Source organism: Pan paniscus, chromosome 7 (assembly GCF_029289425.2).
Source record: "Pan paniscus chromosome 7, NHGRI_mPanPan1-v2.0_pri, whole genome shotgun sequence".
Classification (NCBI taxonomy): Eukaryota; Metazoa; Chordata; class Mammalia; order Primates; family Hominidae; genus Pan; species Pan paniscus.
Genome location: NC_073256.2, coordinates 96,601,408 through 96,614,803, shown reverse-complemented (window position 1 = coordinate 96,614,803; position 13,396 = coordinate 96,601,408). Strand labels below are relative to the sequence as shown.

Below are 13,396 nucleotides of genomic sequence, written 5' to 3'. Positions count from 1 at the left end.
TCACACAAGCTCAGGAGTAGCTGCCATGCACATCAGTGTCCATTAAAATGACTTGTAGCAAATCTCTACGTTCAAAGTCTAACTTTGACAGACAACCTTACTTCCAGCGAAGTCTACTCCCCTCCCTCCGGAGGGAAGAATCGGCTGCGGTTAAGCGTTTGCCCTGGTGTCAGGGCCAACTGCTTCGAAGCGCCAGACTTTCGGAGACTGTGGGTAAGAGAAAAAAAAAATCCAGTCCGGGTTTTGTCTGAGCGGGGGGACCGGAGGGTTGTGAGGAATGGCTCGCGAAGAGGGGGGCGGTGGTGGAAAACATACAACACAAACAGCTCGCGCCGAGGCACGGCAGCGGTAGGCCCGGAGCGCGCGGGCGCAGCCGGCCGGGAGAGGCGCGCGCGGGCTCGGCCGCCGGCCGCATGGAGCGCAGCGCGGCCCGCGGCTCCCGGGCGGCGGCGGCGGCGGAGGCGGCAGCGCGCCGCTCGCTCACACCCACCCCCGCCCGCGGCCGCCGCGCCGCCCCGCCGTAGCCGCCGGCCGCCGGCGTCCCCGCCGGCCGGTCCAGCGAAGGCGGCGCCCGCGCCTCTGCAGCCAGTGGCAGCCGCGGGTCCTGGCCGGCGGCTCCTGCAGCCCCTTGCGGCCGCGAGTCCCCGGCCCTGCGGCCACAGCGGCCACCGGCGGAGGCAGAGGAGGAAGAGGAGGTGACAAACTCTCCGGCCCCGCGCCGCGGCCCGCAACCCCGCGCTCAGGCATGCAGGCGCGGCGTCTAGCCAAGCGCTCCAGCCTGGGCAGCCGCCGGGGGGGCGCCGCGCTGCAGCCTGCCGGGCCGGCGCCCGCGCCCGCCAAGGAAGCCGCCCTACCCGGGCTCCCGCCCCCTGTCCCGGGCCCGGCCCCGGCGCCCGCCCCGGAGAGCTGGAGGCCGCCGCTGCCGCCGCCGCCGCCGCGCAGCGCCGGGACCGGCCCCCCTCGGGCCACCGGGGCCGCCGCCGCCGCCTCGTCGCCGGTGCTGCTGCTTCTAGGGGAGGAAGACGAGGACGAGGAGGGCGGGAGCAGGCGGCGGAGGGGGCTCGGGCGTGTGGAGGAGAAGCCCCGAGGGGGCGCGGAGGAGGAGGATGACGACGAGGAAGAGGAGGACGAGGAGGTGGTCGTCGAGGTGGTGGACGGCGACGAAGACGACGAGGACGGCGAGGAGCGTTTCGTGCCCCTCGGACCCGGCCGCGGAGTCCCCAGGGGCCCGGCCCGGGGCGCGTTGAAGGTGCGTGTTGGGCGCGGTGGCGCGCGTGGGACCCGCCAGCCCGGGGAGGGGGACGGGCCCGGGCCCCGGGGCAAGGCGCCTGGCCGAGGACGGTCAGCGGCGCCGGGGAGAGACCCGGCCAGGAGGGGTGTGTCAGGCGGCGCGGGCGGCCGCGCGGGGCAGCGCGAGGAACTGTTGATTTGCCTGCGCCTTGGGCCCCTGCGTCTCTCCCAGGCGGCAGCTCCCGCTTTCCTCAAAGGCCGTGTCGGGTTTGTTGTTTGGTGTGGGTGCCGGGAAAGGGCGCTTCTCCCCGGTGAGGTGGGGAACTTGGGTGATGGGACCACGGAGGCGCCGGTTCGTGCCCGGTGGGGACGGGTGAGGCAGGGGAGAGTGAGATTTTATTCTCCCCCAAGGAAGGAGTGTCCCCTTCTCCTTATTTTGAGGGCTATTCAAGCTTATTGAAACCAGAAAGCGGTGTTTCTTGTCAATCTCTCAGCCCCTTCTTCCAACCAAGAACAATTGTTGATGAGTTTCCATCACAGGCGCTTGTGAGAGAACCGGTAAACCCAGTACAGCAAAATCCAAGCCCTTGGTTTCCACATGCATTTTGCTAGCAGTTTTTGGCATTGACCCTCGCCCTCCCGTGTTTCCACTCGACATCATTTAGCGTTTGAGGTTTTTTTCCCTCCTCAAAATTGCAAATGAGAAAAAAAGAGGAAACCAGGAAAATGGGGTGGGGGTAGCATTTAAAATGGATGTGAGTTTCTGCTGAGAATTCTAGCGAAGTCCCCTGTACACTGAAGCGCCGAGAGATTTTTCCGTTTGTGTATCTTCAGGAGATAAGGGGTTTATTATTACACAACTGACTGGTTGGGCTTTCAGGCATGCTATTGGACAAAGCAAACCACGTTGAGATTCATGCACGGTGTATGTTGCTAAGAAGTTTTGAGGGCAGCAAGTGGTAAGCAATGGAGTGAGTGATTTTTCTCAAGAGTGGTTCCTAAAATCAGCTGAATAACATTTTACCAGAGTTTTCAGAAGGTATTGGTATTTCAGGAAGAAAAAAAACTCATGAACAGGTGAGCTTAATAGTTAGAGACCACTAAAAAAAGCTTTGGGGGCTCACCAAAAAAAAGCTCCTCAAAGCTTGAAATTGCATTTCCAAAGAAATGTTGAACATCGGCAATTAGAATAGCCCCAGAGTAGATGTGGGCAGAAATTTATTTCCTAGACCACCCTGGAAGTACCAGCTCTGGGAGTGAGAAATTTTCAGCAAGTAGTCATTTGGGATGATAGTTTTTGACAGCTGCTTGTTGAAATCCAAACCGTGACCACATTCATTACCATGGTCTGTTGAAAAGCCTGCATTGTATGGCTACAAGATATAGCTGGGTTTGAAATGAAGTCACATGGTGTCAGTGACATTGAATATCAAGAGTAGTGACTCCTTAGCATTTTTGTCCAGAAATACTGAAAGTGTGTCCTGTGGTTTGAATAGTGATTGCACAATTTGTGATAGAAACAATAATTTATGCTCTGTGATGAAAACAAGCTTAATATAGGGAAAAAATCAAATCCGTAAAAACAGAATAATGAGTGTGATAATTCACTTGATCGATAAAGGTTTTTCACATCTTCAAGTAAATTTCCTTTAAATTCTTTCAAAATGGGCTTCATTTTATAACACTCTCATTTGCCCACAACTTCAGAAATTTACACAGAATGTTGGAGTCATTTGAGGTTTATCTTTTAAATTACTCTTTTAAAGACACTGTGTCTGAAGAGATTTTCTAATGGAATATCACTAGATAATTTTATTATAATGCATATATGAATGTTAACATCTTACATATATTCATGCATTCATTTATTCAACAAATATTTATTGAACACCTATTATGTGCTAGCAGCTATTCTAGAACATAGCAGTGGACACCTTCCTGATGCTCACATCTAGTGAGAGGCATCATAGCAACAATCAAATACATAGATGCAGATGTACATGCATAAGCAAGAATAACACTTCAGATTGTGGTGTGTCCTGTGAAGAAAATCATGATATCTTAGAGTTTCAAAGGAAGAAGAGAAAGCTACTGTGGGTGAGATCTCTCTGAGGAGGGAACATTTGACCTGAGATATGAGACATTTCGCATGGGAAGATCTTTCCAGGCAGAGGGAGTAGCAGTTGCAAGTCTTGAGGTGGAAAGGAGAAAAGGGTGAGTGTGGCTGGAACTTGGTAGGTATGAGATATGTCAAGGAGTCTGGGAGGTGCCTGCAAAGAGAGCCTGGTGGGCCCTTTAAAAGGATAGTGAAATCTTTGAAAAGTTTTAAGCAATAAAGTCTTACAAGGTAATTTGTAGTTTTCAAAAGATCCATGCTGTGTGGAGGACAGTAGTAGAGGCAGGGAGGCCAGTTGGGTGGCTGTCACTACACAGACCAAGGGAGGGAGAGGGCAGCTTGGAGTTAGAGATTGGCAGGAGATGGCAAATTCAGAATCTATTGTGAGGATCAACCTACAAGAACTTGTGGATGGGTTGGTTGATGGGTAATGAAGGAAAGGGAGGAATCCAGGATGAGACCATGATGTAAATGTTGGTTGAAGGTACCATTTACTAAGATTAGGAAAACCGAGAGAACAAAAATCAGGTTTTCTGTTTTGTGCATGTGAAGTCTGAGATGACTATTGGACAACCAGGTGGAGGGTGTGGTTAGGCAGATGGTGGTGAGATGGGGAATGGATAGGAGAGGTCAGGGATAGTGGGAGGAATTTGAGCGATATCAGTATGTTAATGTCATGTAAAGCCTGGGGGCTTTAAGGGAGTGCAGGGGGCCAAGAGAGGAGAGCCTGGGGCCTGATTCTGGGGCACAGCACTATTTAAGTTTGGGCGTAAATGGAGAAGCCAGCAAACACTATTGAGAAGCAGCACCCAAATAAGTAGAAGGAAAACTAGAAAACCTAAAGTCCAATAAGCCAAGAGAAGAAATAGTTCCAAAAAGTGGGTGGGGAGTAATGAACTGTATTGAATGCTGCTGAGATATAGAATAAGAAAGAGAGAGAGAGATGTTCATTTGGATTAGATAAGATGGAACTTACTAGTGTCCTTGACAAGAGAAGTTTGAGTGATGTGCTTGGAGTAGGCTGAGCAGCCGATGAGAGGTGTGGACAGAGGGACACAGGAAAAACTCTTTTGACAAGTTTTTTGGAAAGGAGAACAAAGAGGAGGAGGAATAGCTGGAAGGCCTATGGCCTAGGTTTTTTTAAAAGATGGGATACAGTAGACCCTAGTGTTATGACTAGAGCATCATGGGAATTATGTGGAAGAGGGGATATTAGTTTTCTATTGTAGTGTAGTGTAACAAATTACTACAAATTTTTTTTGCTTTAAAACAGTTCTTAGAGTTTCTGTGGGTTAGGAGTCTAGGCTCAGCTTAACTAGGTTTTCTGTGAAGAGTCTCACAAGGCTGCAATCAGGGTGCTACATGGGTTGAGTTCTCATCTGAAGGCTTGACCAGGGAATAATTAACTTGTAAGCTTACATAGATTGTTGGCAGAATTCATTCCCTTGCATCTGTAGGACTGAGGGTCCTAGCTTCTTGCTGGCTATCAGTTGGAAGTTGTTCTCAGCTTGTAGAGCTCTTCTCCCCCTCCCCTTCCCTACTTACTGCTGTTTTTTGTCACATGGGCCTCCTTAGCTTGGCCTCTTACTTCATCAAGCCAGCAAGGAGAATCTTAGAGCCTGCCTGCCAGCAAGATGGAGCCTTGCATAATGCAATGTAGTCAGGAGGAATAGGCCAGAAACTTGGCCATATTCTGTTGGTTAGAAGTAAGTCACAGGTTCCACCCACAACCTAAGGAGAGGGAATTTTACAAGGTTATAAACACCAGGTGGTGAGGATCATTGAGGGGTCATTTAGGGAGGAACCAAAGATGTAGAGAAAAGAAAAAACTACAGGAGGAAAGTCCTTGGAAAGCCTTAGGGAGGGAACCTGAAACCCAAGTAAAGGGCTGGCCTTTGGGAACCTTCCTCCATTAGATTGGAGAGAAGATGGAGAATATGAGTCCAGATGTGGGTATATTTTCTATATTGGGTGATGATCAGATGACAGTAGTTTTCTGTTGGCTTCTGTTTTCTCCATGTAGCAGAAAGGAAGGTCATCAGCTGAGGGTGAGGGAGATTTGAAGTAAGAGCTGAAGACATTGAGAGCAAATGTACTAGGGAGATGAATAGAGTTGCCAGACAGTATCAAGGACGCAACTGAGGTTTGTGATTCCACATTTATAGTTCAAGTAGTCTGTCTGGGTATGTGATTTTCCCAACTTTATTCCATGGCCTCATGCATAGAGTAATATAATAAAAATAATCCCAGCTAAATTTATTGAGTGCTTACCAGGGCCAGCACAAATCCAAGTGCATAGTCTCATTTAAATTTCATTACATATCCTTGAGTCAGGCATTATTGTTATCAACTTCATTCTACAGAAGGGATGAGCAACTTATTTAAAGATAAAAAGCTGTTAGGCATCAGAGCAGGGGTTTGAACCCTGCACAGTCAAACCCCAGAGGTGGCACCCACATGCATTACACTACGTTGCCTCTTGTAGAGAAAGTGGAGGACTGGATTGAGCAGAGGTGGGGTTTAGCCTGATGAGTGAGCAATAGAAAGAAAGAGATGAAATTATTGTTGAGAGAGTTGGCAAGTGTATGATGATAGACTGAGTGACATAAGAAAAGTGAGGGCAGGAGGGAGTGAGGGAAGGCAGAAAAATCATGTGTCAGTGGGTTGGAGAAAACAAAGGGTAAGCCAAAAAAATCAATAAAAGAATGGGAATGAAATCCATGACAATTTGGGTTCCGCAGTAATATTAATTCAAACAAATATTTGTTGGGTATTTGTGAGACAGGAACTTTACTAAATGCTTTATATGAAGGAGGATCTTACAAAAATTTATGACTTGGGAATCAGTATAGCTCCCATTCGCCATCTGATGATGCTGACTTGAGGTGAAATATCACACTCCAGTATGTGGCCACAAGTGGGGAGCATGGGCTCACATCCATAGCCTGTGCTTTTAATCACTGAACTGGCATCTTTCTATATGTATTGGGATTTGTGTGCCCATTTATTTCCAGGAAGATTTGAGAGGGCTGAGGAAACAGAGAGATAGATGCTACTAAGTAGCTGAGATTTGTTGCTTGATTACTCTAATGGATACTAATGTGGGCTTTAAATGAGATAAGAGAAACTTTGTATTACATGGTTTTCAATTTCTGATCAAAAGAAGCTTAGGCATTTATCTGCAGTGGTAACAGTCCTGAACACACAAACCCCTCCCTACTCCCCTGCCTACCACCAACTAACCCCTGGGCCCCTGTATAAGGAACATTACCAAAAAACCAGAAAAGAAACAAACACACAAACAGACGAAAAACAAAGGCACTGTCAAACATAAGAAGGATACAATAAATTGTTACTCAGTGAAGGGAAAACAGTAGCGAGGCTGAGATAACAAGCACAGGGCTGTGCTCTGCAATCCTGTGCAACAGTTTAGGGATAAGAACACAAGAATCTAGAGGGTTTGATAATTTGCTAGTGTAATAGACTTATGAAAAGCTTGGACACAAAAGACTGCTAGAAGCCTACCAAGATTTTAACTATTGAAAAACTGCTGAAGAAAGGCTTTTAAATGAGATAATATATGTTAAAGTTCCCACTTCCAGTGCTCAGTAAATATTAATTGAATGGAATCTGCTTCCTCTGTGCCAGTTCTTCAGGGATGGTTAACACGTATATTAGACTATCTCTTGAATATCAGATGACTTTAAGAAGCCTTTGGCAGGAACTGTGCAGCAAACACTGAATTCCAATTTGCTAACAAGTATGTGTCTTGCAAATGGTCTGTGTTGGCTTGAGCAAAAGGCATATGCTTAAGATACCAGACAAAGTTGTCATTCATTGAATCGTAGACTGCTGGAGTTGGAAGGCAAACAGATATTATCTAGTAATCCAGTACTTTCATTTGACCACCAAGGGCACTGACTATGCAGGGTGGTATGCCTGGTCCATCTGGGGCTGCTAGCAAGTTTGCTGCTGCCATGATTTGTGCCCTGGTCTGCCAACCCCAGTTTATTGTCCTCAGTTCTGGGTTGGTTTCTTATGCTCAGGAATGATCTGCAGCTCACTCCCTTAGAGTTGTGGGTTGAAAATCCACAATTTTCTGAAGTGGTCTACTACTTACTGCTTATCAACTTCTATTTTTGGAATACTTGTCTTTTGTAAAGTACCTCAGCTAGAGGTGGACTTACATGTGGCTGTGGTGTGATGGATGGAACCCTCTGAATCCTGCCTGGGCCAACCCCCACTCCCTGTGAGCTTTCCAAGGGACACGTATACACAGAGGATAACAGATGAGAAAAGAGCCCCATTTCACTGGGAAGTGAGTGCCCATAGTCCCTGGTGTGGTGCTGATAGTAAACTTGCCTAGAAGATGTCATTACCAGTCAACTGTTAGAGCCTCTTCTCCTTCACCAGCATTTTGCTACTGGTTGACCATGGAGGGCCCCATAACACAAGCATTAGAGAAAAGAAGAGAAAGAGCAAGAAGTCAAGCCCTACCCTGAGTCTGCTTACCCCTTGCCTCCTAGTAGGGAGGAGCCAAGCCAGGCCTGGTGCACCTGTAATCCTAGCTACTTCGAAGCTTTAAGCCCAGGAGTTCAAGGCCAACCTGGGCAACATAGTGATACCCCATCTAACACAGCCTGAGAGAGCCACAGCCCTATGTGAGTTTGACCTTCTAAAATTAGTAAATCTGTCCCAGTTAGATTAATGTATCCCCCACCCTCACCCCGCAAAAGGGGCTTAGAGGAGTAAGGGAGCCTTTCCCTCCCCATGTCATTGTATAACATCCAAACTTCTGATGTGCCTGAAACAATCAGCCTTGTTACAATGACTTGATATGTTTGCAGAAGTCAAGCAAACTTGATTTTTAGTTGCCCTGTGCCATCTTATCTTAAGGTAAATGCATGATTTCCCTTAGACTTTCTGAAATATTTGTGAATACTTCAAGACCCTCATAACCAGCCAAATCTATGTTGTTGAAATAAGGATGATTTTCTTTGGGTGTGAGGTCCATGTTTTGCTCATTCCCTCTGTTAGGAGATATTTATTGAGCCCCACTGTTTACCAGGTTCCTGCTGTACACACAGGATACAACAGTAAATAGGCCTTCTTCCGCTTTCAGGGAGCCCACATTCTAACACATTCCTGCCAAGTTGTCTGTAAAGAGGTATGAAGTTGCTTTTCGTCTTTATCCCTAATGAGATCAAGATTAGATCTGCCCAAAGCCTTTTCTTAGCTACCACAATTTGAGATGTAATTCTGAAATACACCTTTAAAACAACTGTAACCAAGTGATCCATATGAAGAAGATTCTGTGGTTTGGCCAGGAGGTGATTCCTGAATAGCTGGTTAAAAGATGAGTTTAGATCACTGAATTTGGCAAATAACTCCAGTTGCTCTTATTTACTAGATGAAATGGAACAGAATATAAGTCTGAAATATGTGTTCATAGAATTAGAATGATTAAAGTCTTATACTTCATGGAAGATACAGTTTTGGAAAAATCTAGAGTTACAATTTATATGTAGGAAACAAGCTTGACTCTAGAGTTTTCAAGGAGAGTCTGTAATGTTCAGACTGTCCTTGAAAGTCAGAAATTTGCAGTAACACACAAGGAGGGTTCGTTCATGTTGCAGAACACCATGGAGCCTTGAGGAGCACAGAAGTAGTAGAGTGCTGCCTGGGCACTGCTCCGTGGAGGTCTCCGTGCCATACCTGATGGTCACCAGTGACAACGTTTGCTTTACATATGTTCTTGTCATAATGGAAGGTTAAATGAAAGTCATATCTCCTCGATTCAGACTAATTGTACATGGCTAGTTGAAGTAAGTGAATGTCAAAAGTGCTCCAACATTTTAAATTAAACCCAGTGTTTTAAAAGGTTGTATACCCTGAAATACCATCTGATAAAACCTGCAGAAAGGATAATTTTAGTTCATAAATGTGACCCTCATTGTTGGCGCATCAGTGAGATGGGAGAGAACAGGCTGAGTCAAAGGAGATGATCCTCCCAGCTGCCCCCACCCAACTGTTACTTCTCTGTAGATCAAGAAGTGATGTGGCACAGGCTCTGGGTTCAGATTCTAGCTTCTCCACTCACTTGTTGCATGGCTACATCAAGTTACTTACTGTCTCTACGCTTTCATGTTATCTATAAAATTGGGATAATATGATTCCATCATTGGCTATCGTTTTTTTAATATGGCCCAGAGACCTCCTGAAATTAGACATGGATGGCAATTTATTTTGTTTTGGGATTCAGAAAGGAAACATTTGTAAAACTGTGCTCAAGGATCAAAAATCCTGCAGTTATTTTGACTGTTACAACCTCCTTGTTAATGCTACCAAGGCATTTCAGAGAGTTGCTTCCTGAAGTGACTCCATTCATCTGAGCTCTGTGGTGTTCCGTCATAATATGTGGTGAGCTTTAATCTTCCCTTTCAGCTCAGGAAGCTGTGAGTCATTTATCTACTTGTGCAAAGAGGACAGAGACATCCTATCTCTTATGTTCATCAGTTTGTTCAGATCTATAGCGGTTGTATTGGAGAAACCTGGCTGTTATCCAAAAGGGTAGGTTGGAAGAGGCTTACCACACACATTGAATATATTTCTTAAAGCTGCTATGGAAATAAAGTGATGTCACCTTCTACCTCTAATTTGCATGTGGCTGGAATCTCTGAGGCATGGGTTTGCCCTTCCCACCCTCCTGTGCGTTGGTGTCTCAGACTTGTAATCTTGCTTGGTGAAGAAGTCATTCTTTGTTTTTTTGGGTAGATGGAAATGGGTGGCCCAAAGTGTACCTCTAAACTCATATCTGCTTGCTCCCACTGTTAGGGAGATGTCTAGACATGGAGAAAAGGGCTTGGTAATTAATTGACTTTGGGAAATTCCACTTAAAAGTAGAGATACAATTTTTTTTATTTTATAAAATATTTCAAACAAAGAGGAAATTGGAAGAGTAATATAACACACACATGTATATGTAAAAGTTACTGACTATATATGCCAAGGGCCATTTTGAGTTTCTAAGAGGGTGAATATAGATTGTGATATTTACATATTTGTTGGACTTTTTTCTAGAGCATCTTTCCTTTGGGATACATTTTGGGAAATATTGGTTTATAATTTATTTTCTTGGTGGGAAAGACATGGATAAGTATCTTATACCTTGAGATAAATAACTAAAACTGCATAATTAAAGAAATAAGTTGTCAAGTGAATTTCACAAGCACAAGGGAGAGTTAAAGTGTTGTAGTGGGTCATGTAAGCTTTGACATATTTTTCCTCATAAAGCTGATAACTCTTCAGTATTGAGTTTCTAAAAAAGGAAGTATTTCCTTTGGTAAATTTTCACTTGTGTATCTGTGAATACCATTATTGTGTGTGAAACTTAAAAACTGGTAGAGAACACTACCTTTCTCAATAAATCAGTACCCACGATGGGTCTAGTGTGGAAGACAGGAGGGTGTGGGAAGTGTTGTTGTAACAGAATTTAAAAGTGCCAAGGGAGAAGAAATTCACAAGGTGTTTATATCCAGGAAAGTGTATTTAATAATGTTTTTTACATTCTCTAAGAAAAAAAGATTGAAAATATCAGGAGAGTCTCAATGAAAAGAACATACAAAAAGAACATACCAGGATTCTAGGACTGATACATTTTCTGTCAACGCTATTGCTATTACAAGTAAAGGGATTAAGCACTTGTGAATGTTGATACCATGTATAATAACTCTAATTGGATATTGTTCAACGTTTATTTCCATATTACCCAATATTTAGTGCATTGTAACTAATAGAAGGCCCTCATAGCCAACCTTACTTGATCTTCTTGATAACCTTGAGAGGTGGATATTATTATCCCCATTTTATAGATGTGTAAAATAAGCCTCAGAGAAGAATAGAAGTTTATGTTGAAAAATATATATGAAGAATTTTATACCAAATGACAGATATTTGTCAAACATTTCAGAAAACATTTGGAGACTGGCAGAGTTTTTTAAATAATTGGAATTGGTACCCAAGCAGCAAAGGAAATTTAAGGAGAAAGAATATTTTGGAGTAAATTATAAATTAAAACAATGTGAAATACAGTTTTCATAGGTTGTCATAAATGCTTTCATGTAGTTTGTGCATGCTTTGCAACTCAGCTGCAAGTGCTTACAGAAACTAATTTTTTATTTTTAACAATTTTTTGCAAGTTTTTGAAAATGTTTTGATTGTCAGGTTCATAGACTTCTAACTCAAAACTAATGTAACAAAATATTAGAAAAAGTGGAAATATTAGAAAGGGGATCTTAGAATTTATAAAAATAAATATCTGAAGAGTACCTATTTGAAAAAATGTAGTCTTGTTTTATCATATATTAGTTACAGTAAAAATTATCAGAAAAGGGGGGGAAATGGACAACTGAGCCTATGTAAACACTGAACAAACACTGTAGCTTAGTGTGGGAAAGAGGAGGTGACAGTGGGAAGGGGGGGGCATTTGAAGGGTTGACATAACCCAAGGTAGAGTTTATAGAAAGACAGCAAGGTCTCTGTTTGCATATCTTATGACATGAGTGGCTGGTGGGTGTTCAAGAGGCTCTGAAAGTGTGCTTTTAGCCATCTGCTGAGTGACAACAATTCTTTTAGCTCCTTATTCTTTTTTTTTTTTTTTTTTTTTTTTTTTTTTTTTTTTTTTTTTTGAGACGGAGTCTCACTCTGTTGCCCAGGCTGGAGTACACTGGTGTGATCTCGGCTCACTGCAACCTCCGCCTCCTGGGTTCAGGCAGTTCTTGTGCCTCAGCCTCCCAAGTAGCTGGGATTACAGGCATGTGCCACCACATTTGACTAATTTTTTTTTTTTTTTTGGTAGAGACAAGTTTTCATCATGTTGACCAGGCTGGTCTCGAACTCTCGACCTCAGGTGATCTGCCTGCCTTGGCCTCCCAAAGTGCTGGAGTGCTGGGATTACAGATGTGAGCCACTGTGCCAAGTCCTTTTTGCTCTTTATTCTGATTCAAAAAAGATATCTAAAAGAGATCTCCATTCAAATAGGTCTTCCTCTCAGCTCCCTGTATTGATTTTTGTCACTTGAATTTTTCTTGCACTCTAGCACAAGGTTATTTGGAAAAATTATCTTTATTTTTAAAACTATAATAGAAATGATATAGTTTTCATTGTTTGTAAACTATGCCTAGCTTTATGTGTTAAACTGAGATACCTCAAAGATCTTGGTTAAATTCATTTACAAGTTAATGGTTTGATGTTTGAAAAAGTCATTTTTTCTACAAAAAAGTAGCCAGATGTGGTGGTGGGTGCCTGTAATCCCAGCTCCTCGGGAGGCTGAGGCAGGAGAATTGCTTGAACCCGGGAGGCAGAGGTTGCAGTGAGCCAAGATCGCACCACTGCACTCCAGCCTGGGCGACAAGAGTAAAACTCTGTCTCAAAAAAAAAAAAAAAAAAAAAAGGTTATTTTTTTCTATCTTGTTCAACCACATGGCTATTTTATTGAACTTTAGTAAACTTTGTGGATAGTGGTGTATTACTGAGATGGGATTGTATGGAGAAGGAAAAGATTCAGATTGAAAGGAGAATCAAAAGCTCTGTCTTAACCATGTTAAGTTTGACATACCTGTTAGACCTCCAAATGGAGACGTCAAGTAGCCTGGAATTCAGTGGAGAAGATGGAGCTGGAGATGGAAATTCAAAAGACATGGGCCACTAGATGATATTTAAGTGATGGGATTGAGGGAGCATACCAAGGGGTACAGCAGGTAGAGAAGGGAGGGTGACTGGGACTGAGCTCTGGAGCACTTCAAATGCAGTGCTACATTTCTCTGTCTGTCTCTGTCTCTTAACAGTTTTATTGTATTTAATTCACATACCGTATAACTCTTAAAGTGTACAATTGAGTGTTCTTTAGTATATTCACAGAGTTGTGCAGCCATCATCACAATCTAATTTTGGAACACTTGTGTCACCCCTGAAAGATACCCCGTACCCATTAGCATGCAACCACAGTTGCTTTGGCTTTTCATTGCCAATAAGACTTTATTCATTCATTGC

General features: G+C 44.0%; 1 protein-coding gene across 4 annotated transcripts in view; it reads left to right on the top strand.

Annotated features, from left to right (window-relative positions):
* The first annotated feature begins 532 nt into the window (after positions 1–532).
* The window catches only part of ZNF704 (zinc finger protein 704), a 244,795-nt gene continuing 231,931 nt past the window's right edge, over positions 533–13,396 (top strand). For all 4 annotated transcript variants that reach the window (XM_057303035.2, XM_057303036.2, XM_057303037.2 and 1 more), the window contains exon 1: positions 533–1,249. In XM_057303035.2, the coding sequence (XP_057159018.1) occupies positions 746–1,249 (504 nt within the window). In that variant the 5' untranslated portion in view covers positions 533–745. The remainder of the gene's footprint in view (positions 1,250–13,396) is intronic.